Genomic DNA, 27,687 nt, shown 5'->3' with positions numbered 1-27,687 from the left:
ATCTCCTGGAACATCAACATTAAGGCAGATTTCATCCATCAACCAAGTGACGCTTTATTTTGAAGATCCAACCACAAGGTTTTATTGTGAAGGTCAGTACCGGATGTTAGGACGCACCTGCGCTAACTGGACTTTGGTTGGTGATTGTTTTTCTCGGTACAAACTGGCATCACCGCGGATTAAACCTCTTCCAGTTCCCCCAGTATGATCCCTGTGTCTCCAACTGGGACAGGTGGAAACCTGCACTGGTGAGTGTGTCCCATCAGCCGAACTCCGTCTACAAAACTATATTTTTTGCCTTAATTGTGTGAAAAGATGGAAGAATCACCCAAAAAATGCGTAAACCGCGTTCCTCCGCGTGTCTGGCTGGATTCGGCGTGGTTTATTTGTCCACACGTGGTTTCTATGTTTCCATTTGATTTAGATTAAAATCTAAAATCAGCTGCCTCAGCAGATGTTTGTCAGCAGGAAACCCGGTGAGCAGCACACAGATGTGGATTTTAAACATGGAAGGATCCAATGTTGCCCATCTACACATATGCCGAATTTAAGGTTGTTAAATTGGGATTCTAACATCATTATAAAATATTAGATAATAATAATTTGAGGGATTTTATTGATGAAGATGCGTTTTAGCGCAGCTGCTACGTTTTTGGGCTGGATCCTGGTGGCGCTGTCCGCGCTGCGTGGTGCTGAAACGGCTCCACTTCCTGGTCCGGGATGTTTTCAGGTGTAATTAGAATAAAAACCAGGGATGTTGGTCGTTTTCAGGTATAACAAGAATAAAAACCAGGGATGTTGGTCGTTTTCAGGTATAACAAGAATAAAAACCAGGGATGTTGGTCGTTTTCAGGTGTAATTAGAATAAAAACCAGGGATTTTGGTCGTTTTTAGGTATAATAAGAATAAAAACCAGGGGTGTTGGTCGTTTTCAGGTATAATAAGAATAAAAACCAGGGATGTTGGTCGTTTTCAGGTATAATAAGAATAAAAACCAGGGAAGTTGGTCGTTTTCAGGTGTAATTAGAATAAAAACCCACAAACAAAAACACACGTCAACAAGCTCAAAAGGATGGAGGGAATTTGGTTGGAAAAATTTAATTCGATTTTTTATTACTCCAACAATTAAAAATAAACAATTGGGTGAACGACAATATTGTTGGAGACAGTGTGGGCAATTGAGTGCCAACCACTCTCACATTTTCTGGGCATGTATAAAAATGCAAGCATTTTGGGATGGGATCCTAACAGCCATGGAGAAAACTTTGGGATATAAGATCCCTAAGGATCCACGAGTTATGTACCTTGGACTGATACCAGGGGATGTAATAAGCAAAGAAGACATATACATCGTTAAGATTCTATCTCTTGCGGCTAAGAAAGCCATTACAAGAAATTGGCTGAAAATGGACCCACCTGACCTGAGACAATGGCGTGATATTGTTGAGGAAATACGATTAATGGAACAGATTACCTACAGTTTACGACTCAAAACAGAGCTATATGTTGTAAGATGGGCAAAATGGTGTCAATATGTAAGACAGTAGTGACCCGACTTTATTCAGAACATTTCGCCTTTATTCACAAAATTTCGACTTTATTCACAAAATTGTACTTCAACATTAATCTCGATATTACGACTTTTTTCTTTAAATTGTATTTCAACATAGTGCACAGTAAAAAAAAGTCTTCCCCCCCCAAATATTTGTTCTCCTACACGGCCCTGATTCTCTTCTGTATCAATGCCATTTATACTCAGTAAAACGGGACAAAGTTCGTCTCTTTTCAGCTCAATACGGGACTTTAGTTTATAAATACGGGACGATTCCGTTTGTCAAGGGACGGTTGGCGACACTAATGTTGGTCGGGGGGGTTTGGGGGGTGGGGGGGTGGTGTCCCTGTTGCTTTTAGCATATATTTTAAAATTGTATTGATTGTTTTTAAAGCTCTTAATGGCTTAGCCCCCCAATATCTGACTGAGTCGTTGAGATCGTCCAATCAGCTGCTACTGGAGGAGACAGAGCCCTGGAATAACAATAATAATAATAATAATAATAATAATAATAATTATAATTATAATTATAATTATAATTATAATAAACTGCTGTTTCACGTCCGATCTGCACGATCACTTGAAGTTTTTAAATCGGCTTTAAAAACACACCTTTTCTCCCTCCTTTTGATTAGTTTTAGTGAATTTTGGCAGAATTTAATTTCAAACTTATTAAAATTTTTTATTATTTTTTCATTTTATTGTATTCTTGTATTTTGTTCTCATTCAATTCAATTCAATTTTATTTATATAGCGTCTAATACAACAGTAGTGTCTCCAGGATGTTTCCAGAACATAAGCATGAACCCCCGAGCAATTATTACATAAACAATGGCAGGTAAAAACTCCCCTAGTGGGAGAAAAACCTTAAGCCAAACAGTGGCAAGAAAAACTCCCCTTTAGGAGGGAAGAAACCTTGAGCAGGACCAGGATCGTAAGGGGGGACCCTCCTGCCGAGGGCCAGACTGGTGGGTCAGGGACGGCAACAGCACAGCAGGCAGGTGGAAGCAGCAACGGGATGACCGGGGGTGGGGACCGCAGGCCAGCAGCAGCTCCCGAAGCTCCGGCCCAATCATCAAGACCCAGGTTGGGGTGCAGGGTCGGGGAAAGGTTGAGAAGGGTCAGGGCCAGGGAGAGGAGTCTTGACGGACAAACCTCTCCCCCGCCTGACCGGGCCGTTACCCTGCCCCCCTCACTCCCACGCTGCAGGTTCCGGTGTCCGGCAGGGGATGCTGCAACATGGACAAAAGAGAGAAAAGGGAGGAGAAGGGGGGGCCAGCACAAGAAACTACAGGAGCGACAGGAGTGACTCTGACACACTAAAGTTTACACTACCTAGAGATTTACCAACACCAGCTAGAGGTTTACTAAACACTAACTATAGGCTTTACTAAACAGAAAGGTTTTAAGTTTAGTTTTAAAGGTGGAGGTGGTGTCAGCCTCCTTAACCCAGATTGGAAGTTGGTTCCATAGTAATGGTGCCTGATAGCAGAAAGCCCGCCCTCCTAATCTACATTTAGATACTCTAGGAACTACGAGTAAACCTGCACCCTGGGAGCGGAGAGCTCTGCCAGGAACATAAGGCACTATCAGGTCTTGTAAATACTGCAGAGCTAAGCCGTTTTGGACTTTATACGCAAGTAATAAAATTCATCTTATTCTATTCATTTAATCTTTGTAATATATATACTATATAAGTTACTTGTGAAGTCTGTTCGTGTAAAGGGTTTTTGGATTGAAACACGGTGAATATCTGAGTCTTGGTTCAACTTTATTACACTGAAGGACTGAAATGTTCTTATTTAGGAAGCTTTAAAAGAAGTTTATTTTAATAGTTTATTTCTCCACTAAACCAGCTTGGTTTTTCTGATCCTTGATAGTTTCTGCTGGATCTCATTACCAGTCTGTGTTTCTGAAGGTGTTTATTTCCTGCAGATTCAGACCATGTGGAGGGAAACGTTGCTGCTGCTGCTGCTTCACGGCCTGGAAGGTAAAAACTCTCAATGCTGCAGATCCTTGGAACTCCTTTAGATATATTCATATATTCAGTTAATGACTCAGCTGGAGCACCTTTTATTTTAGACATCTCCTTCAACCCTTTATCTTCCTCTTCAAATACAATCTGATTGAGATTTTAAAATGAATGCTGTTTTTATTTGCATTTTTACATCTAAACTTATATTTGTTGTCGTTAGACTTGTAGTCCAGACTGCAATACCGCTATTTCTACACTATTGGAGGATTTGACTCCAGTGCTTTAAGGATTGACATTCATGTGTTTCTCTGGGCTGCAGCGGTTCCTCCCTGCCAGCAGGGGGCCACCTTCCCGGAGGCCGTGGCGTCCCCGGCGGTGGACGGCAGCGGGATCCGGCGTGTCCCCGGCGCGGCGTCCCTCCCCCAGTGCGTGGCGGCGGCCTGCGGCCTCCCCGGCTCCGACCTGGCCTGGCTGTTCCAGGGCCGCTGCTACGTGCTGAGCTGCCGGCGCAGGGGGGACTGCCGGCCCCGGGACCGGCCGGGGGCCGACTCGGTGCTGGCCTTCCTGCGGAGGACGGCCCCCCCGGGGCCCCCGGACCCCCCCGAGCCCGGCGACGAGGACCTGGAGGCCCGCGAGGACCTGGAGGCCCTCCAGGACCTGGCGCTCTTCGAGGGGCCCCAGCTCGGCCTCGCCGGGGCCCCTGGTACCCTGGACCTGGACCTGGACCCGGAGGGCCGGGAAGACCGGGGGAACAGGTTCAACCGGTCGGAACCGGGTCCAGAGAGAGACCCGACCAGGGGGGTCCAGACCAGACCGTCTGACGGGGCCACGGGGGGACCGCCAGACCCCGTTGCCACGGAGACGACGGTGAGTGAAGGTTCTGATGTCGGTCTGAAGGTCACCTGGTCGTCATGGAAACCAACAGGTTCTCTGTGTTGCAGACGGAGACGGCGAGCAGCTCTGACCCCCCCGCCCCCACCGGGACCAGCGGCGCCGCCGGAACACTAGGTAGCCAATGACATCACTTCCTGCTCGTGTGACATCACTTCCTGCTCATATGACATCACTTCCTGCTCGTGTGATCACTTCCTGCTCATATGACATCATTTCCTGCTCGTATGACATCACTTCCTGCTCGTATGACATAATTTCCTGCTCGTATGACATCACTTCCTGCTCGTGTGACATCACTTCCTGCTCATATGACATCATTTCCTGCTCGTATGACATCACTTCCTGCTCGTATGACATCACTTCCTGCTCGTATGACATCACTTCCTGTGATCTGCTCGTATGACATCACTTCCTGCTCGTATGACATCACTCCCTGCTCATATGACATCACTTCCTGTGATCTGCTCGTATGACATCACTTCCTGCTCGTATGACATCACTTCCTGTGATCTGCTCGTATGACATCACTTCCTGCTCATATGACATCACTTCCTGCTCGTGTGACATCACTTCCTGCTCATATGACATCACTTCCTGCTCGTATGACATCACTTCCTGCTCATATGACATCACTTCCTGCTCGTATGACATCACTTCCTTTGATCTGCTCGTATGACATCACTTCCTGCTCGTATGACATCACTTCCTGCTCATATGACATCACTTCCTGCTCGTTGATCAAAAGTTTCACGTGTCGTTCTGCAGGTCCGCCCCTGACGACGCCCCCGGGAAACCCCGTGGAGCAGAGACCGCCCACGGTCTCCCCCGACCAACCAGCAGGTCGGTTCTGACCCGGGGGACCAATTAGCACGTTAGTGTTGTGATCGAATTGATCACCCCGGGTTTGTTGATTGAGCTGGAAAAGTTCGCTCTTAGTTTCACACAGACACATTTAGTTAATCAGCACATACAGTTTACATATTCAGTTTGGTTTTGAATTATTATTTATTCAACAATGCCCCTTTAGATCTCTAATCAGAGATCACCCTATGTATCTTCTTTCTTCTTTCTTCTTCCTCTTCAGGGTCAGAGGTAGACTACTCTGATCACCCGGTGGACCCGCCCAGGGGATTATTCTGCCCCGAGTCAGCCCGACTCTGACTTTAGAATTTCTATGGTGCTTCCGTTTCCGCTAGCGAAGGGATGGCAGCCTAAAAAACAAGCTCTCCGACGGTTTTGCATAAATAGGCCCTGAAAATAACTTTTTGAAACAATACTTGCAGAATATACACTAAAGGATGAAAGGGGCCGGTAAGGGCAGTAGGAGAACTATGAATGATACAGAAATGGACCGTGAATCGAGACGGAACAACTCCCCGGGAGAAGAGCAGCATGACGCCGGCGGCAGCGTGGCCGAGGCCGGCGTGAGGAGCATTCTACTTGAGCTGAAGGAGATCCGAAGGGAAAACCAGCAGCAATTCTCCGAAATAAAACAACATATGAAGAACACAGACGACAGACTGGGCCTGGCAGAAGGGAGAATTGAAGAGACTGAGACCCTGCTTCATGCGTCGCTAAAGATTATCAAACAGCTGACCAAACGCCAAACAGAAATGGAAACGGCCATGATAGACCAGAACGCGCGTTCGCGCAGAGAGAACCTGCGTTTCTACTCGATAAGGGAAGACGCAGAGGGCACCGACATGATTGCATTCCTGGATAAACTGCTGAAAAGCGCACTCGGTCTCCCCGAGGACACGGCCCTCGACATACAGCGCGCCCACCGAGCGCTGGGACGAAAACCTACTGATGTGACCAGACCCAGATCGATTGTGGCCAAGTTCGGGTGTTACCGAGTCAAAGAGGATATAATACAAAAAGCGTGGCAGAAGAAAGAACTGTGGTGTGACAACGTGCGCTTTTATGTCGACCATGACTACCCCCCAGAGGTGGTGAAGAGACGCGCCGAATACACCGAGGCACGGAAGGTTCTAAAATCCAAGAAAATAAAGTTCCACACGCCCTACCCATTCCGAATGCGCGTCTTCTACGACGAAGGCGTTAAAGTGTACCAGAACGCGACAGAAGCGACGAGGGACATGGCGAGACGAGGCTTCCAGATTACCGTGGTTAAACCCCCTACAGAACCGCTACAAGAAGAGATCCAACTGCTTTCTACGTGGGAGACGGTGGCGAGGCGACGCGACCGTGGAGAGGACCGCGAGCCGGGCGTAATGGACTCGCAGCCGCGACAAGGAAGAACCACGGAGGCGCACCGGGGATCTCAATACAAAGACAGGCTGCGACAATTCAGAAGACTCCCCGATGAAGAAGAAGATTAAACGACGATCACGGACATGTAGATAAGTGTACACATTCACAGAATGACACATCATAATGTTAGCTGACCTTATTATGCCCCGCGGAGGAGGAAGAGAGCTGCCGGTTTGCGCGCACACATGTCACGGACAGAGATGAACGGTTGTGGTGGTGGTGCGCGCGCGCGCTCGCGGGCGCGTCCGCGTGCGCGCGCGCGCATCGCCCCTTATTCTTACGGCAGCTCGTGCAGTTTATGTGTTTTTTGTTTTAAATTTGGGTAATCTGATTTCACCAACACGTCGACAGAATAAATATAGCATTGGGCTCGAATGGACACTTGATTATGAGGAGCCTAAAGGACTCAGAGATTCCCTCCTAATCTAGCGGGCACTTTTATTTTATTTTATTTTTTATTTTTATTATGCATACTAAAAGATGTGTCACATTTCTGAAATTGTAACTTGGCTTAGCATAGGAAAACATACTTAGGGTGGATGTAGGCTAATTTCAGGGTTTTTCTTTTATCATTTCATTCAGAGAGGCAGATAATTATTCAGGGACCTGTGAGTGTGACATGACGCGTGTGTGTGTGTGTGTGTGCGCGCGCGTGCGTGTGTGGGCGTGTGTGCGCCCGCGTGCGTGTGTGGGCGTGTGTGCGCCCGCGTGCGTGTGTGGGCGTGTGTGCGCCCGCGTGTATGTGCAGCATGGGATGCGGGCTGGGGGGGGGCCTCCCTGCTTGGGGTGGGGGGGCGCGCGCCCTGTGTGTGCTCGGGGCAGGGGTGTGTTTGCGTCGTGGTTCTGCTGCGCGGCGCGGTGCGCTGTGTGGCCTCGCTGGATGCTTAGCGGACTTAGTTCGCTGGGTGCCCGGCGGGGCCGTGCGGCGGGGCGCGTCGTGCGGTGGGGCTTTGGGGCGGGCGTGGCCCTGTCGTGGGCGGGTGCGGGGTGCGCGGTCCTCTCCCCTTGGTGTGGGGGGTCTTCCCCAGCTTGCATGTATGGATGTATATGCGTTTATATATGTATGTTTTTATTTATTTTTCTTTTTCATCTTTTTGACGGTACAAGGATAACAAGCAAATGATTGATGGGAGAGAATTATACCAAACACTGGGGGACGACTAAAATAATGCTAACTGCTGTCACTTATCTTAATTCTATTTATTTATTTTTTTATTTTTTTATTTATTTATTTATTTATTTATTTTTTTTTTTATTTTCACTTTCGTATCAAACTGCCTCTTTGACCATACTGAAGCATTGCCTGCCCTACTTTAGGACCACCACTCAACTAATATAAGATTATCCTACTTACAAATAGACTTAATTCACAAAGTCGGAACTAGTTTACTGGCGAACCATCTCCACCTTACTTTCATTTTCTACCCTTTTTCTTTTTCTTGTTCTATGGCTAACATGCAGCCATATAGGGCCCCACTACAGCTACATAGTGGGACTACTCCCTATCGGGACTTTGATCATACAAGGTCCCACAAGGCTCCTTCAAGAGGAGCCTTATTTGCGGAAAAGCAAGTTCTGTTAAAAGGAGTTTTTGTATCCTTTTTGTTTTATTTTTTCACTTTGTTGAAGGTTGTTACTGAAACTGAAATCGCATTAGGCAACTTAAGGTCATTTGGGCTAGCAGGAAAAGTAATTGTATACCAATGGATAACATATGTTACAACAAGAATATAAAGTAGTTACTCTTAATGTTAATGGGCTACAGGGACCAATCAAAAGAGGCAAGCTTATAGCTAAGATGAAGAGAGAGAACCAACAAATAATCTTTTGGCAAGAGACTCATATGACACGGGATGAACATGAAAAATTGAAAAAACTTGGTTTTAAAAATACATTCTACTCATCATACAATGGACATACTAGGGGGGTGGCAATACTTATTTCAAATAAGGTCACCTTTCAACTCAAAAAACAGTTTACAGATAAGGAAGGACGATATGTTATGATTAATGGGCTTTTGGATTCTAAAGAAGTAACATTACTTAATGTTTACAGACCACCGGGAACGGACAAAGTAATAATTAAGAAAATATTTGATTTAATCGTCACTGAGGCCTCGGGTACGCTGATCGCAGGGGGAGATTTTAACATCCAGATGGAATCCCAGGATTCATCAAACCCACGAAAAGTAACCAATTTGGAATCGGTATATGTTAAAAAATTAGTTAAAGACACTGAGATGTTTGATGTATGGAGAGACCTCAATCCAACCGCGAAACAATTTAGCTACTTTTCCCACCCACATGGGGTTCACAGCAGATTGGACTACTTCTTCATGTTTAAACCGGAAAGACATAGAATCATAGACTGTAAAATTGGTGTTAGGGACGTTTCCGACCATGCAGGAGTGTACCTGAGGCTTCACTTAGACGTACAGCCAAAGAACACTATTTGGAGATTAAACACAAGCCTCCTAAATAGTCAAGAATTTAAGGAATACAACGAAAAAGAAATAAAGGAATACTTAGAGTTTAACAGTACTGAGGATATAACACCTGACATATTATGGGATGCAGCAAAAGCAGTGATGAGAGGGAAAATAATAATGTGGTCTTCTAAACACAAGAAGCAGCAACGGAAACAACTGAATGACTTAACTAAAGGACTGGGAGAGTTAGAGAAACAATATGTTGCTTCAAATGACCCTCAAACGTTGATACGGATACATACAACAAAAAGAGAAATTAACGAGATACTTGATAAACAAGTGGAAACACAACTCAAATATTTGAAGCAAAAATATTATGAAAATGGCCCCAGAGCAAGAAAAGTGCTGGCATGGAGATTACGTAAACAACAAAATGAAAGATCTATCTTTACGATTGAAGACCCCAACACTAAATGCTTGAATTACACTACGGAAGGGATACAGAAATCCTTTGAAAGATACTATGAAAAATTATACTCTCAACCACCAGCAGCAGAACTCTCCCTAGTACAAAACTTCCTGGAGTCCCTGGACTTACCAACGATAGGTGAAAATCAAAATAAAATGTTAACTACAGATATCGAAACAGAAGAAATTGTAGAGGCTATATCTAGACTGAAAACTAATAAAATGTCAGGAGGTGACGGCTTCCCGGCTGAATGGTATAAAGCATTTAAAGGCTCATTAATAGGGACACTTAAAGCATGTTTTAATCATGTACTTAAAGGCGGTGATACACCTGTATCTTGGAGACAGGCTATAATTTCTGTGATACCAAAAGCCGGCAAGGACAAAACAAAATGTAGTTCTTACAGGCCAATATCTGTCCTTAACATAGATTATAGACTATTTGCGTCAATAATGGCTAAACGGTTAGAAAACATTCTTCCAGATAAGATAGATGACGATCAATGTGGGTTTATTAAGGATAGGCAAACACAGGATAATGTCAGACGAGCATTATTCCTAATAGATAACATGAGTAAGAACAATGCTAACACGTTAGCAATTAGCTTGGACGCAGAAAAAGCCTTTGATTGTTGTCGTTGGGAGTTTGTATACCTGGTATTACAACGCATGGGATTTGGAAAGGAAATTGTAAAATGTCTTAGTTCCTTGTATCATCAACCAACCGCCAGAATCAAAGTAAATGGAAGTTTGTCAAACACAATCTCCTTGAAACGTGGCTGTCGTCAAGGTTGTAACTTAAGCCCCGCCCTCTTTGCATTATTTATAGAGCCACTTGCCCAAGCAATAAGGGAGGATGACTCAATATCTGGAATTTTAATGAAAGGTTCAGAACACAAAATTAGCTTATATGCCGATGATGTACTGATGACACTTTCCAACCCAGAGACCAGTCTCCCAAGACTAATGTCTCTTCTGGATAGATACGGTTCGTATGCCGGATACAAATTAAACATAGATAAAACACAAGTGCTCTCATTCAATTACTCACCCCCTGATAATATAAGAAATAGATACAAATTTAAATGGAATGCAAAGACAATTAAATACCTAGGTATTAACATACCTAAAGACCTGAATAATATATATAAGGAAAACTATGACGTAATTACAAAAGAAATACAATTAGATCTGGAGAGATGGACCCCATTAATGTTTGGTTTGCACGATAGGATAGAAACCGTAAAAATGAACATCCTGCCAAGGTTACTCTTCTTTTTTCAGTCTTTACCACTAGAAATACCAAAGAAACAATTTGACAATTGGAACAGAGCATTATCTAGGTTCATTTGGAAGGGTAAGAAGCCCAGAGTGCGCTTCAAAACACTACAACTACCTAAAGATGAGGGTGGCATGTCACTCCCATGTTTAGAAGACTATTATAAAGCAGCACAAATACGATACTTAATATGCTGGTGTAACCCCGAATATGAGGCTAGATGGAAAGAAATAGAAATAAATCAATTGGATGTCCCCCTCCAGGCACTGGTGGGAGATAGAACCCTCATGAGAACACACGCAGGACAATTAAGTAATTGGACGAAGGTCCCACTGAATATCTGGTTTAAGGAATGCAAGGAACAAAAACTGGAACGCGTAATACGGAGGTTGAGATGGCTAGCGTACGACACAGACTTTGCACCCGCCAAAATGGATGCTAGATTCAAACAATGGACTTGGTATGGTATCACAACATATTGTCGGATCTCGTCCAGCACGCGCCTGGAGAGCTTCCAATACCTCATAGACAAATATGGTTTAGAGAAACAGGATTTTTATAGATATTTACAACTAAGGCACCACTATGATAAAAACATACAAATGGAAAACCCTGACACAGATCTCATCAATGTAGTCACTGAGGCCTATACAGGTAGATCTACAAAAAAACTAGTATCACAACTGTATTCGGTCCTACAGTCTGCCAGAGACCATTCTACATTTTATGTCAAAAATAAGTGGGAAAAGGAGGCAAATATATCCATAACGGAGGAGGACTGGTTCAATGTCTGCTCTGTGTTGTCCACAACTACCAGTTCCGGTACATGGAGAGAATTCGCTTGGAAAAACGTGATTAGATTCTTTATTACACCAAAGATAACAAGCCTACAAAATGGGACACCAGAGTCAGGGAACTGCTGGAGGAAATGTAATAGAACGATGGCTGACCACTTCCATATATTTTGGGAATGTCCAAAAATACAAAAATTCTGGCTGGACATTGTAACGGAAATTAAACTAATAATGTGCTTTGAGATCGAACACGAATTCACAATCATCTACTTGAGTAACATACCAGAAGACTTTACCACACCAGACAAGTATCTTCTCAAGATACTGCTGATAGCAGGGAAAAAAGCAATAACTAAAAAATGGCTGGATAAAAACCCGCCTACCAAAGGAGAGTGGACAGCCATCGTTCAAAATATTTATGAAATGGAAAAACTTACCTTCTCCATCAGACTATGTAAAGACAAATTTAACAAATATTGGCAGAAATGGAACCTACACATGGGGATTGGCAGTTTGTGGGACTGAGTGAAGGACAGATGTTGCTTTTGTTCCATGTCAACTTTGTGAACCTGTTTTTATTTTCATATTTGTATTGCTTTTTTTTTTTTTTTTTTTTCCCTTTACTGCTCGATCTATCATCTATATAATTCTCATAAATATGGACACTTGAGACAGTGAGGACTGGATCGGTGGGAACAGAGACTCTTGATTATACCACCTGTATGACCTGTGACATTCATGAGTAGTAACAATATGCTGTATGTACTTGGTATTGTAACAATGTATTCCTTGATGCCCAAAGTGACCTTACCTGCTCAACAAAAACCTAAATAAAAACAAAGTTTCAAAAAAAAAGAATTTCTATGGTAACAGGGTTCTTCAATAACCCTGTTACCTTAAAAAGGGTCTCTAACCCCAACATCCTGGGACTTTAACCGTTAATAAACATTCTTCTATGGGCCTCTAACCCTTTCTATATATTTCCTCTTTAATTCCTTTTCCAGCCCTTGTCCTTCTTTTTTTCATTAAATTTAGCAGTTGTCATTAAATTCAGCAATTGTTCTTTAATTTAGCAGTTCTTAAATTCAGCAGTTGTCATTCCTTAAATTTAGCAGTTATTAAATTCAGCAGTTATCATTCCTTAAATTTAGCAGTTATGAAATTCAGCAGCTGGGTATTTACTTAAGGGAGCTTGAGGCCGGATTGTGGCAAGATTTATAAAAGAAATCCGTATACATTTTAAGTTTTCTAGTAATAATGTCAGATGAAGCGTTCCAAACCCAAAAGAATGTTTCCTCTAGTGTATCTCTCCGTTGCCTTGAACAGGCTGTTGCTGCAAAATGTGCTGCAATTCGGTCCAGAATTTCCCGCGCTGGGCTGCGGATGTGACGTCACATGACGCTGCATGCACATTCTCCCCGTTCTCCCGTGCCGGCTTCACTGTTGGCTGCAGTACCCCCAACGGCCGTCGTGGTGAAGGGTGGCGCTAGAGAGTCTCATTTCTTAAAAGGAGCCTCATGCTCCTTTAAAACTCTGGACACAGACTTGATTTGATTGATATCCAATGCAGATAAAAAGGCCTGCTTACCCTGAAAGTACCGCGGCCCGTGTCCTTCGCCTTTTTCGTAACCAGCTGTTCTTTCATAATTACCTCTTTTCCTCTTTCTCAATCCCGGACGAGCCCCCAAATTTGTGTGATTGAATTGATCACCCCGGGTTTGTTGATTAAGCTGGAAAAGTTAAATAAAGACACAAGACTGGGATATAATTAAAGAGGCCTCATGAGGGAGATCTAGCAGAGCAGAGCTCCTGCAGCCTGCTTCTTCAATCGTCCTGCCAGATCTGCCGCTCTCTGTCCGAGAACAAGTTTTATTACTCTTAGAGAAAGGGGGGGGTGGCCCAAAGTTTATTGCTGGGGGCCCCCCTTATCTTGTGCCTGTTACAGAATGGTTGTCTCATTCTAAAGTCAGAAGAATGCACTTTAGTTTCACACAGACACATTTAGTTAATCAGCACATGCAGTTTACATATTCAGTTTGGTTTTGAATTATTTTTTATTCAACATTAGTCATGATTAATTAATTACAGACCTATTTAACACCTTATGTTTTTTAATCTCTAACTTTAGTTTTTCTGTTTGCGAGTTGCTTTTAGTTTGAAATCTGTATCTGCGGTGGGCTTCCTGTGCTTGAGTTGTGGTCAGTCCTACTCAGGGGTGTTTCTAGCCCCCTGAGGGCCCTGTGGAAAAAGGAATAAATCTTAAAATAAAAATGAATCATTTATTAACCTTTGCTAAAGCTTTATCGATAGCATCCGCCGCGTGTGAGGAAACTCTTCACAGTAGAACTACAAATGTCACTGGTGAAGCCGACGGACACGACTGTCGTCCTGCGTGAGGGTTAGTGAGGTTCAGGGTTTGGATGTGACGGTATATATTCTGGTAAAACTCTGACATTCATCAGTGAAATAATTACGACTCTGCAGTGCAAAGTGGGATCCAAGCAGCTAACGACGCGTTTAAACCCGATGTCTTCTACAACAGAAATGATGATCAATATGAATCCATTCGCTGATGATGTAGTTCTTTATTTTTCTTGCTGTTGTTGCTGTCGTTAAATAGGTCTCTGTTACAGCTGAGTTAGCGGCGTTGCTCCTGTTCTTTCTCTGCCAACTTTGTAAACTCAATAAACTCCTTCATGTGAGAAACTTTCAAACGTCTTATCAACTTCGTTGTGTTGAAAATCCTTGGTAACATTCCTCCTCTTTTGGACACACCTTGCAAACTGCAAGTTTGTTGTCCATGTCGGACAACACACGGGCGACGCCACTTTCAGTGCTGATGCTTTGTGGAAACGGCCACGCCCCCTCCTAGAGATGGCCACGCCCCCTCCCAGAGATGGCCACGCCCCCTCAGGAGACCGGGGTCTGAGATGTGAGAACGTTGTTGTAAACGTCATCAGATCGGCTTTGAACTATTTTGAGAACTCCGATCAAAACCCATAGGGCCATTAACAGCCGATACCGATTGGTTGATCGATCGATCGGTATCTCTAGATGTTTGTAGACAAACGTAGGACGACGGCAGCAGTTGATCTCCTGAACGTTCTCACAGAAGCTCCTCCCTCTTCCAGACGCGCTGCAGTCGGGGTCGGTCAGACCCGGACCTCCGGCCCGGACCGATGACCCCCGACCTCTGACCCGGACCGCCACCGCTGGGCCCCCCCCTCCGGTCCCATCAGACCCCCCCAGATCCTCCCTGGCCGCCTGCATTGTGCCTTCAACCTCGATGCCGCCGGCTGCTGCTGCAGGTACGACTGAACCAGCCCTCCCTGGGTTCTGGACCTGGTTCTGGTTCTGGTTCTGGACCTCCTGCTGGTGTTTTTGATGCTCTGCAGAGGTCAGAGTTAGTGTTGTTGTTAACAGCCTGTTTCAGTTCTAGTCTTTGGGTCCAGCTATCATTTTAGTTTTTATTAGTTTTAGTCACGTTCATTCTCCTTTTAGTCGTGTCAAGTTTCAGTCGACTAAAAGTCTGAGCATTTTAGTCTTATTTTAGTCAGAATTGTTAATTTTAGTCTAGTTTTAGTCAAAGATTGTATTTATCCAAACCCATTTTACAATTCAAACAAGGTTATCTTATTATTCTATTATTGTTACCTTATAGACTCAAGAATACATTCATTCCAGATACAGAAGACTCTCATTTGAGTTTACAACATATTTATTTTGTGGTGACTGGGATTGAGGACGTGACGTAAACAACGAGGAAATTACCGAAAACATGGACATTAAGGATCTTTGGTAGAACATTTCGTCTGGTTTTTATTCCTCTACGATATTGCATCATATATTTAATTATCGTTATTGTCACATAACCAGCATTTTCGTCTTGTTTTCCTCAGGTGATAACGGTTCGTTGACAATGATATTTAGTCATAATTTTGGTTGACAAAAGAAACTTTCCTCCTATCGAGTCTGTTACGTGCTAACGGTTTTGAATATGAATCTTTAAGAAACACCAAGACAACCGTAGTCAGAGCTTATGCAGATGATTCCCAGATCTACGTTGAACTCTCATGATTAGGATCCTTTTTTTATTTTGTAATCTTTATTTTGTAAGGTCGGAGCTTGTGGTTGTAACTTCAGTTGTTGCTTCTAAACCTGATCCTTCAGTCTCGGTTTCCTCAGACGTCGGAGGGTCAAACCGCGGCCCGCTGGCCATCGTGGGCCCCGACAGGAAGCTGTTCCTGCCGCTCAGCAGCCTGTGGCTCAACGGCAGCGGCAGCACCGACGACCGCGGCGTCAGCAGCTACCGCTGGGAGGTGGTGAGGTGAGCCGCCGGCCGAGAAACGCCGGCCCTGCCGGTCTCTGAGACTCTGACCGGATCCCTGTCCACAGCGGCCCCCCCGGGGCCCGGCTGGAGGCCGCCGACCAGGCCGTTGCCACGGTGACGGGGGTCCGGGCCGGACGCTACACCTTCAGGCTGACGGTGCGAGACCAGGAGGGGGTGGAGGACAGCGCCTCGCTGAGCGTCAGGGTGGAGGAGGGTGAGTTAACGCCACCACCACCTCTCTCACCACCACCTCTCTCAGAATCAGAATCAGAAAAAGATTTATTGCCAAGTCAGACATAAATCGGACGAGAGAACTTGACTCCGGTTCACACCGATGGCAACATTTATACGGACGCCATTTCTTGGAGGAAGGATGACCCTGGGATGGAGGAGGAGAGAAAAAAAAGGCATCTTCACACTGTGTATTAAATACCTAGTGTCAAGGTGCAAAAAAACACCTCAGCACAGAAAAGTAACATACACACAACAAAACAACATTATAACTTGCATGGGTGTGGGAGCTGGGCAAGTCGGGGAAGGGGGGTCCCGGCACAGTTGATCCAAGTGAGGACCGCGGCCTTCGTGGCGCTCGAACCCGGCGACCGTCTCAGGGGGGCTGATAAGAGGGGATATATATATATATATATATATATATATATATATTCCACCAGGGAGATTGTGACTGGAGCAGCGGGTCAAGCTGCCCTGTCAAGGCCAGATTATAGAATCAACAATTATATTGCAAAGAACAGACGGACTCCACTAATTTTCCGTCTGCCTTCAGTCTCTGGTTCATCAATGGCGACTCCAATCAGACGAATTTGTGATCAATTCCCGCCAAGCCGAGCTTCCAACTTCTCCAAGGTCTTATCCATCTTGCCAATGAGCTCAAAGACGCCGCCAGCCTGAGATTCTGTTCACCGGCGGCGACAAGAATCACATCCAGCTTACGGCTTTGCTCCCCCAGCGTTAAAGTCTGAGTGTTGATCACCTTGCTTGATCCTTCAGCCACGTCCGGCAGCTCTGAAAGAGCCAGAACAGCTGTCGACGACTTATGCGTTTGTCGGTAGATAAGGAATCCCCCCCCTCCAATTAGAAGAAATCCTGCTATCATAAATCAAATTATGAAGCATCTTCAACGTCCTCGACAGACAGAATCACCAAACACAACGGTTTCCAATGTTTCCAGGAATCCATTGTGTATCCAGTAAAAAATGTCCCATCGGGGCAAGAGGGCTCCCTTACCCCCTGACTTCTGGTCGAGAAAATTTGGTCAATTGTGCTGAGAGACCAGTTAATCAATTCCATGATTGTAGAGTTTCGGAGGAGTGAAAAAGAGAGACTCTGAAGACAAGACAGGACAAAAGCAGCAGCAGGGCAGATAGGGAGGGAGAGGAGCAGAAAAGTGTCCGCCTTCACCGAGAGCCGGAAGAAGACCACTCCCCACCTGTCTCTCTCTCACCTGTCTCTCTCTCACCACCTGTCTCTCACCACCTGTCTCTCTCTCACCACCTCTGTCTCTCTCTCACCCGTCTCTCCCCCAGCCAGGACTCCCCCCCCGGTCGCCCACGCCAGCGGCAGCCACACCCTGGTCCTGCCCAACGACTCTCTGGTCCTGCGGGGCTCCGTAACCGACGGCGACCAGAGCCAGGTCCGGTACCAGTGGACCCGGGACGGCCAGAGTCCTGCAGCCGGGGTGCGTCCTCTCGCCCTCAAACCGGTTTTTAATTGTGATCAAATGTTTTTATTCATATTTCATGCTCTGTTGAAACGTTGTTTTGTAGATGCCCAGGGCTGATGTCTGTCCCTGTTAGCGTTAGGGTCTGGTTCTGGTTCTGGTTCTGGTCTGACCCCCCCCCCCCCCCCCCTCCCCCAGGTGGTCCTGTACGGCTCGGAGACTCTCCCGTCCCTCTACCTGTCCGGTCTGGTCCAGGGAACCTACCTGTTCCAGCTGAGGGTGACGGACGCCCGCGGACGCTCCAGCGTCGCCACGGCAACGGTGGAGGTGCAGCCAGGTGAGGCCTCCGTCAGCCTCCGGCCCGGTCTCACCCCCCCAGCCGGGTCTTACCCCCCCATGTCTCCCCAGAGTCCTCCGGGGTCCAGCAGGTGGAGCTGGAGATGCTGGTCCAGATCTCCCAGGTCAGCGTGTCACAGCGGGACACGCTGGTCCGGCAGCTCGCCGCCCTCATGCACGTCCTGGACCGAGACGTGCAGGTCCGAGCGCTGCAGGGACGCTCGCACCTCAGGTGGGTTCTGGGGAACCGTTCTGGGGGGCCGGGGCACCTCGGGTGGGTTCTGGATCTGGACCAATGAACAGTGGCGGCTTGTCAATAGGGGGCGCTAGGGCGCCGCCCCCATTAAAATTACAGGAAAAATATAGACACAGTACACATAAATGACGTAATAAAAAGTAATTATAACATCTGTGCACTCATAAAATGTGTCTGACTTAATTTTCCAAGCCTTCCCATCCCATACTGGGTTTATTCAGTTGTTTTTTGTGCAGACTGAAATACAAATGAGTGTGTATAGTATGTTGTTAAAACTTTTCTTCCATGTGACTTCATGCTGGTCTCTAATTGGTTACTCAAAGACTCTCCTCCGTGGCCAATCAGCGAGTTTTCTGTCATTCTTCATCCAATCTGATTGATTCATGAGCTGTCAATAAAAAGTCCCTCCCCTGACAGTGTAGACGCGTTACTGTATCTGTCACTCGCTACAAACGGAGTCACAACGACAAGACAGGAGACAATGGCAGCAGAAAAACTAAATTTGGTTGTTTCATTACAAAATAATAATTTCACGAGGTGTTCGCCGGAGGAAAAGAAGCTGATTAAGGAGTTTGGAACAACCAGACCTAAAAATCCAGCAGCAGGAAAGTGACCGTGGGTGGAGTGTAACTCCGTCCACGCCCCCCCCAAATCTTTTATCACCAGCCGCCGCTGCCAATGAAATCATCCGTCTGCACTCAGATCCTGACGTAAGAACTTCAGTCATGACTGAATTACTGAATTTATCAGTAATTTAATAATAACATACAGAAAAAGCAGGAAAAGAGAGAACAGACAGAGAGAATGAAGAACAGAGAGGCAGATCTTTGAAGATGCTCAACAATAGACAACAGTATCATCAGCGTAAAGATGTACATTCATGTTTCGGCCTACGCCGTTCAAATCAATAATGAAGACAGGGGGTCCTAAGATGGAACCTTGCGGGACACCATTTACAATTTACCATTTACCATTTACAGTGTTTAGGAACCCGGAGCTGAATCTTTCCATTCACGATAAGAGTCTACAGACTTACCAGAGAAACACTTCCTTTCCATTTTATGTACGTTTTGTTTCAACATGCAGATATTTGAATAATACCAGGGAGTTAAGCTCCTCTGGTTGGAAGCCTAGAGGGATCTACAGGGATCTGGGGAGATCTAGAGTAATTAGAGTATTGGAAAGTAATTGGAGTAACAGATATAACGAATCGCCACACAAGCGTCCGGCGGCTGCTGAACCAGAACGTGCTAGTTTCCTGTCGACAGTTGTCGTTGATCCTTGATCGTTGTCGTGTGTGTGCAGCACGGTCCTCCGGTTCTCCGTGGGGGGCCCCGGGGGGCCCCTCTCCGGCTCCAGGGTGGTGTCTCTGCTGAGGAACCAGCTGCTGGGAGAGAAGACGGACTACCTGCTGTTCCGGGTGCTGCGGGTGGACACCGTGGGTGAGTGAGGACATCAGGCCCTGTTTCCACGGAGCAAAAACGGAGGTGTTTTCCTGCGTTCTGGCCGTTCGTTTACACGAAAACGAAGCTCAAAGTCTCCAAAAACCATCATTTCTGAAAACTCCGGCCAAAGTGTAGATTTTTAAAACCTCCGTCTTCACGTTTGCTTGTAAACGGAGAGAAACGGACATTTAGGCTTCAGAACGTCACATTATGAGACAGAAACGTCACCAGCGTCATGAGTGACACCTGTGGTTACAATTAGTTTGTAACTGTCAATATTTTCTTGTATTTTACCTGTTTTATATTCTAACGTCACACTTAAAATTCAATTCAATTCAATTCAATTTTATTTATATAGCGTCTAATACAACAGAGTTGTCTCTAGACACTTTCCAGAGACCCATACCCAGAACATGACCCCCGAGCAATTATTACATAAACAATGGCAGGTAAAAACTCCCCTAGTGGGAGAAAAACCTTAAGCCAAACAGTGGCAAGGAAAAACTCCCCTTTAGGAGGGAAGAAACCTTGAGCAGGACCAGGCTCATCAGGGGGGACCCTCCTGCCGAGGGCCAGACTGGTGGGTCAGGGACGGCAACAGCACAGCAGGCAGGTGGAAGCAGCAACGGGATGACCGGGGGTGGGGACCGCAGGCCAGCACACAGCTCCCGAAGCTCCGGCCCAATCAGCAAGTCCCAGGTTGGGGTGCAGGGTCAGGGAAAGACTTGTGCTCCGTAATGCAAGCTACAAGCCACCCACGACCACCTGCAGGACAAAAGAGAGAAAAGGGAGGAGAAGGGGGGGCCAGCAACGGGATGACCGGGGGTGGGGACCGCAGGCCAGCACGCAGCTCCCGAAGCTCCGGCCCAATCAGCAAGTCCCAGTTTGGGGTGCAGGGTCAGGGAAAGACTTGTGCTCCGTAATGCAAGCTACAAGCCACCCACGACCACCTGCAGGTTCCGGTGTCCGGCAAAGGATGCTGCAACATGGACAAAAGAGAGAAAAAGGAGGAGAAGGGGGGCCAGCACAAGAAACTACAGGAGCGACTCTGACACACTAAAGTTTACACTACCTAGAGATTTACCAACACCAGCTAGAGGTTTACTAAACACTAACTATAGGCTTTACTAAACAGAAAGGTTTTAAGTTTAGTTTTAAAGGTGGAGGTGGTGTCAGCCCCCTTAACCCAGATTGGAAGTTGGTTCCATAGTAGTGGTGCCTGATAGCAGAACGCCCGCCCTCCAAATCTACATTTAGATACTCTAGGAACTACGAGTAAACCTGCACTCTGAGAACAGAGAGCTCTGCCAGGAACATAAGGCACTATCAAATCTTGTAAATACTGCAGAGCTAAGCCGTTTTGGGCTTTATACGCAAGTAATAAAATTTTAAATTGAATTCTGAATTTTACAGGTAGCCAATGGAGCGACGCTAACACTGGAGAGACGTGGTCTCTCCTGCTGATTCCTGTCAGCACTCGTGCTGCTGCATTCTGGATCAGCTGGAGCCTATTCAGCAAATTACTTGGACATCCTGCTAACAACACATTACAGTAATCTAGTCTAGAAGATACAAACGCATGAACTAGTTTTTCTGCATCACTCTGCGAGAGGATTTTCCTAAAAAGGCTATTTTACAAACCTGATTGACATATGGTTTAAACGACAAATCCTGATCGAAAACAACACCAAGGTTTCTCACAGTTGCACTGGAAGCCATCGCAACACCATCTAATCCCTTCCTAAGATGCTCTGGACCAAGAATGATAACCTCTGTTTTATCTGAATTTAGAAGCAAGACATTTCTGGACATCCAGTCCTTGATGTCCCTAAGACATGCCTGAAGTTTAACTAACGGTTCTGTTTCATCCGGCTTCATAGACAAGTAGAGCTGCGTATCATCAGCATAACAATGAAAGTGTATGCCGTGATTCTGGATTATACTTCCCAACGGCTGCATGTATAAACTAAACAAGATTGGCCCTAGCACTGAACCCTGCGGAACACCATAACAGACCCTAGAACTGAACCCTGCGGAACACCATAACAGACCCTTGACTGTTCTGAAGAAACCTCATGTACATGAACAAACTGGAACCTGTCAGATAGATATGATTTAAACCAACATAGATATAAAAGTGGAGTTATAAAAGTAACTCCACTTCTCTGTCACTCCAAACCAAAGACTCTGGTTCATCTTGGAAGTAACTGGAAGTTACTCGTGTCATTTGTTGATGTTTTTTTCCAGGATTCTGATTGGCTAGCATGACTTTATCTTCTCGTTACACTGCCCCCTGTAGGTTTGGCTGCTCATAGCACCTTAACAGATATTTATGTGGAAATGATGGTGTTTTTCCAAACGTAGAGGGGGAAATATCCATTTTTGTAAATACCCGGCTATGTGGAAACGTGGCCTCAGACCCGTTCTGATCCGTTCAGACCGGTTCAGACCAGTTCAGACCGGCTCAGGAACGTTTTATTTCCTGGTTTTCCTGTGTAAAGTGCTAACTGAACGGATCTAATCTCTGTTTCCATCCAGTGTGTCTGCTCCACTGCTCTGGGCGGGGCCAGTGTGATCCAATCACAAAGCAGTGCGTCTGTGACCCGTTCTGGACGGAGAACCTGGTCCGCCGTTACCTCGGAGACGGAGACAGCAACTGTGGTAACACACGCACGCACGCACGCACGCACGCACGCACGCACGCACGCACGCACGCACGCACGCACGCACGCACGCACGCACGCACGCACGCACGCACGCACGCACGCACGCACGCACGCACGCACGCACGCACGCACGCACACACACACACACACACACCTATTAATGTAAAATCTAAGGCATATATATGTGCATTATTACTATATTTAATATATATACACATACAAACCCAGTGAGTTTTTTTTTCTTAATATTTCATGTATGAATTGTATTGTGGTTTGTTGTATGTTGTGGCAGGGTGGAGGAGGTGCAGCCACTCAGGCTGACGGGACACAGGTGTGGCCCGTCAGCCTCTCCACCCTGCCAGCCTTATAAGGCAGGGCTGGACAGCAGCAAGGTGGTGGGAGACTGAAGCTGAAGCTGCTGATGTCGTGTGGGATGCTGTGCTTGTGCACGTGTGGTGGTGATTCTGCTTGAATAAGGGGTTCTGCACAAAACTCTGTGTCCTCTCTATCCTTTCGGTCGGGCGCCAGTGTAGCAGAGCGAGTGCTACGGGGCCCGACCGACAGGACAGAGAGGACACGGAGTTTAGTGCAGAACCCTTTTATTTACTGGAACCTCACACCCAGGACACACGTGCACAAGCACCACGACCAGCAGCAGCTTCCCAGTCCTCCTCTGCTGCTTCTGTCTCTCCCTTATAAGGATGGCAGGGTGGAGAGGTTGACGGGCCACACCTGTGTCCCGTCAGCCTGAGTGGCTGCAGCTCCTCCACCCTGCCACATATGTATATGTAGCTTCAGCAACAATGGTTAACATTCATGCCAGTAAAGCCAATTTGAATTGAATTGAATTGAGAACCGGTCCCCCTGACCAGAACCGTTCCCCCTGACCAGAACCGGTCCAGAACCGGTCCCCCTGACCAGAACCGTTCCCCCTGACCAGAACCGGTCCAGAACCGTTCCCCCTGACCAGAACCGGTCCCTGACCCGTGTCTCTCCCCCCAGAGTGGAGGGTTCTGTACGTGATCGTCAGCAGCTTCGTCCTCGTCGTTTTCATCCTGTCGGCCGGTTGGACCTTCGTCTGCTGCTGCCGGAGGTGAGACCTGGACCTGGTCCTGGACCTGGACCAGGACCTGAGACCCAGACCTCTGACTGACCTCAGAACCGCCCCCTCTTGCCTGACCTCTGACCCCTGACTCTGACCCCTGACCTCTGACCTCTGACCCCTGACCTCTGACCTCTACTCCTGTCCAGGTCCAGGGACCCCCGGCTGAGGAGGAAGACCAAGTACTCCATCCTGGACAACATGGACGAGGAGCTGGAGCTGCGGCCCAGATTCAGTGAGTCACTTTATTAGCTTAGCTGATTTATTTTATTTTATTTATTCTTTATTTCATTCCTTGATAAAATAAAACAACAAACAATTTAATATAAACACAAACGTCCCTAAATTGTGAATGAAAGGGAGCAGAAAGAAGAATAATCTTATTTAATCTGCCCCTTTTTCCCAAGAAATCAATTTACAAAGAACGTAAATTAAAAAACAACAAAGTAAATAAAAAACTAAAATAAAATATCTGCCGGCCGACTTAACTAACATATTTCATTATATTTCCTTAACATACTGGCTTTAAATGTTCTTTTGAATGTAATGTTTGATTTGGATTCTTTGGTTTCTGATGGTTCTGGAGGTCCAACAGAACCAGGTCCAACAGAACCAGGTCCAACAGAACCAGGTCCAACAGAACCAGGTCCAACAGAACCGTCCACAACGTGCCTCCAACTGTCAAATACATTTATACGCAGACGACACAGTGATATATACATCAGTAATAAAACATCAGTAACTGAGAGAGATCCTATGAAGTGATTTTTCTGCTGTTCAGAATTGGCTCTTCTAATAAACTCTTGTTAAACCCGTTGCCGCTCTGACGGCCCGTCCGTGGGCCGTCGGTCCATAATCCGTCCATAATTTACAAAACTAGCTCATTTCACCAGCTCATGTTACGTGAGGTTCTCATGCAACATGTCTTTGGAAAGCTAAGATTCTTGTGATTCCAGCGATATAAACCAGTTCAGGATATAATCATAGCAGCTGGTACATATGGACACTACAAACAAACAAACAAAGATTTTTGCAGATGAGGCAACGCACCGATGAAGCCTCATAGAACTCCTCCTGTCAAAAATATTCCCACAAAAATGGTCTGGTTACAGTCAGAAAGGTCCAGTCAAACTAGTTCTCCAGTTTGGAAAATAATGGAGACCAAAACTCTTATGATTTGACCACAGTTGTATTTTTCTAAAGTAAATTTTTCTATCGGTAAAAAAACTGACATTTGATCCAAAAAGAACTTGAAAGTTGGAGGGGAATCATCTTTACAAAGTAAAAGTATACATTTCTTAGCGAAGTATGTGATCATAATTAATATCCCGGTCTAACTGAAGGTCCAGTGTATCATTAAATAAATACAATAAATACATAAAACAACTTAGAACAATATCTGATTCCATATACATCCTCATATTCTCTCAGAAACACTCAAAAACTCTTCTTTTTCGGTCCTTTGACGTTTAAAAAATTGGCAGACGTGCTTTTAAGTTCAAAGCCCCGTCAGACTGGAACAACTTACCCATTAATATAAGAAGACTTAATTCATTACATCTCTTTAAAAACTCACTATTCTCCAACCTCAATAAACCATGTATTTCCCTCTAGTGGTGTTGCCTTCTCATTTTACTTGTATTTATTTATTTTATATATGATGTATCTATTTCTTCATATATTGTATAATAATGATGATAATGACTATTATTAATATTGTTTTTCTTGTTGTTATTACTGTGTTATATGCAGTATTTACTTGTGCTCTTGGGTATGGAGCTAAAACAGTCTTATAATTCACAAATACACACGCCGATCCATAAATGCACAGAACAATTCACAAATGCACAGAACAATTCACACGTGCGTAGGACAAGATATACAAATGTATTTTTGATGCTACACACAAATATAACCTGATTTACAAACGTTTTTCTGTCTGTGAGCTGCGCTGCATTTGTGTGTGACTTTTGAGACTCCTCTGACGTGACTCGATCCACAAATACGTTTTTTTTTAACACGGAAGGATCTTCAACCAATCAGATGCATTTGTGAATCTTGTCCTGTGCATTTGTGAATCCGTCTGTGCATTTGCGAATCTTGTCCTGTGCATTTGTGAATCTTGTCCTGTGCATTTGTGAATCCGTCTGTGCATTTGCGAATCTTGTCCTGTGCATTTGTGAATCTTGTCCTGTGCATTTGTGAATTTTGTCCTGTGCATTTGTGAATCTTGTCCTGTGCATTTGTGAATTTTGGCCTGTGCATTTGTGAATCTTGTCCTGTGCATTTGTGAATTTTGTCTTGTGCATTTGTGAATCTTGTCCTGTGCATTTGTGAATCAGTCTGTGCATTTGTGAATTTTGTCTTGTGCATTTGTGAATTTTGTCCTGTGCATTTGTGAATTTTGTCCTGTGCATTTGTGAATTTTGTCTTGTGCATTTGTGAATTTTGTCTTGTGCATTTGTGAATCTTGTCCTGTGCATTTGTGGATCGGTCTGTGCATTTGTGAATCTTGGTCTGTGCATTTGTGAATCTTGGTCTGTGCATTTGTGAATTTTGTCCTGTGCATTTTGTGGCTCAGCATGTGCATTTGTGAATTACGAGACTGTTCTAGCTCCATACTTGGGACTGGTGTGTGTTTGTGTGAGAGCCTTATGTGTTATGTATGTTGTATGTAAGTGTTTTGTACTTGTGTGTTTTATGATTCATCTCAAGGTTAATCCGTTAATAAATCTGTTAATAAATCCATTAATAAATCCGTTAACATGTATTATTCCGTCTCAGGCATCAAGCACCGCTCCACGGAGCACAACTCCAGCCTCATGATGTCGGAGTCGGAGCTGGACTCGGACCAGGACTCCGTCTTCAGCCGGGACCGGCCAGGACCGGGACCGGGTCGGCTCAAGAACCGGGGCGGGGGTCCGGCCCGGAACGGGAACGCCTTCGGGTGACGGGGGGGACGGTGGCGGCGCCAGGACGACCCAGTACTGGACTGAGACCCCGACCCCCCGGAGGACGGACCTGCAAGGACGAGCAGAACCTCGGAGGCGGGTCGGACCTCCTCCCGGGTCGGAATATCCAAGACCAAGTCCTGGACCTGGTCCAGACCCGCTTTCGTCCTTTACAAGAACATTCGGTCCAGTTCGGGGATCGAGACCCGGGTCGTCTTAACTTTGCACCAAACCCGGACTAAAAGGACCTGAGACTCCGCCCACTGATGATGTCATAGGTTATAAATAGAAGCTGATTGGCTGAAACCAGAACCTGCAGGAACCAGAACCTGCAGGGACCAGGACCTGCAGGGACCAGGACCTGCAGGAACCGCCTCACCGTCGTCATGGTTACGGGTTGAAGTTATAAACTAACGACGGCAGAAGTTGCTATGATTCCTAATCCCCCTGATCCCAGGACCGGGATCCAGGTCCAGTTGGGGCTTTTATTTTGAAGGATTCAGAACTTTAATTTAGGGCTTTTATTTTGAAGGATTCGAAACTTAAATTTGTTTATCCAAGTTCGGCTCAAAAAACAAAACAAACGTCATGTTACAATTTCATGTTTAATTCAGTTTCACAGGTACAAACAGATATCTGGACTTAGTTTATAAGAACATGAGTTAGAGACGTCAGAGACCACCCCTGGTACTGGTACCAGGAGACCCCCCCCCCCCCTCTGCATGTGATGTCATCACCATGGCAACGCTGATGGACAGTTGTTGGGGGCGGAGCTTAAGGGTCCTGACATCTGATTCAATGTTTTTATGATTGTTGATTTTCTCTGTTAATAAAAACGCTGAGGAGGAAGTGACGACTGCTGACGCTTTCATGGTGGGCGGGGCTTAACCAGAGCCAATCAGAGGTCAGGATGGACATGTGGCCACGCCCCCTTTCAGGGGGGAACTAACGGCAGCAGGTTGAGACGAAGTTTAAACATTTAAATCCTGTAACTGTTTTCTTCTGTGAAAAAGTCAAATCAGACGCGTCATTGAACCTCCGACCACCAGGTGGCAGAGTTACATATTACACCTCCTTTAAAGGATTAGTGGCATCTAGGAAATTTAAATCTTCAAAGATGTCTAAAAAGAAAATAAATAAATCATATTGTTGGCAAGTTTGGCAACGATCACCAGATAACAAACAAAATGATCCGGCACTTGTTTAAATTAGCAAAATTAGCAAACATCTTAAAGTTAAATTAGCAAACATCTTACATC

The 27,687-nt window shown here is 45.6% G+C and overlaps 1 protein-coding gene across 1 annotated transcript; it reads left to right on the top strand.

Annotated features, from left to right (window-relative positions):
* The first annotated feature begins 147 nt into the window (after nucleotides 1-147).
* Nucleotides 148-27,687, top strand: LOC133440544 (dyslexia-associated protein KIAA0319-like). Its single transcript, XM_061717840.1, has 16 exons — nucleotides 148-248; nucleotides 3,488-3,542; nucleotides 3,847-4,394; nucleotides 4,469-4,535; nucleotides 5,187-5,261; nucleotides 14,796-14,972; nucleotides 15,850-15,991; nucleotides 16,060-16,208; nucleotides 17,539-17,690; nucleotides 17,871-18,009; nucleotides 18,081-18,240; nucleotides 19,570-19,706; nucleotides 22,248-22,370; nucleotides 23,378-23,468; nucleotides 23,627-23,712; nucleotides 26,262-27,687. Exons 2-16 carry the CDS (start codon nucleotides 3,497-3,499, stop codon nucleotides 26,426-26,428), a joined length of 2,259 nt encoding a protein of 752 aa, XP_061573824.1. The 5' UTR covers nucleotides 148-248; nucleotides 3,488-3,496; the 3' UTR covers nucleotides 26,429-27,687.

This window comes from Cololabis saira, chromosome 3 (assembly GCF_033807715.1).
Source record: "Cololabis saira isolate AMF1-May2022 chromosome 3, fColSai1.1, whole genome shotgun sequence".
In the NCBI taxonomy this organism is placed as follows: Eukaryota; Metazoa; Chordata; class Actinopteri; order Beloniformes; family Belonidae; genus Cololabis; species Cololabis saira.
This window is presented reverse-complemented; position numbering and strand designations above follow the sequence as displayed.

What these genes read in the sequence shown, in the direction of transcription:
- LOC133440544 (XM_061717840.1), top strand. Translation starts at nt 3,497, where the DNA reads ATGTGGAGGGAAACGTTGCTGCTGCTGCTGCTTCACGGCCTGGAAG. An exon ending in GCTGCTTCACGGCCTGGAAG is followed by an intron (nt 3,543 to 3,846) that starts GTAAAAACTCTC and finishes TCTGGGCTGCAG; the next exon opens with CGGTTCCTCCCTGCCAGCAG. An exon ending in GAGCGTCAGGGTGGAGGAGG is followed by an intron (nt 16,209 to 17,538) that starts GTGAGTTAACGC and finishes TCTCTCCCCCAG; the next exon opens with CCAGGACTCCCCCCCCGGTC.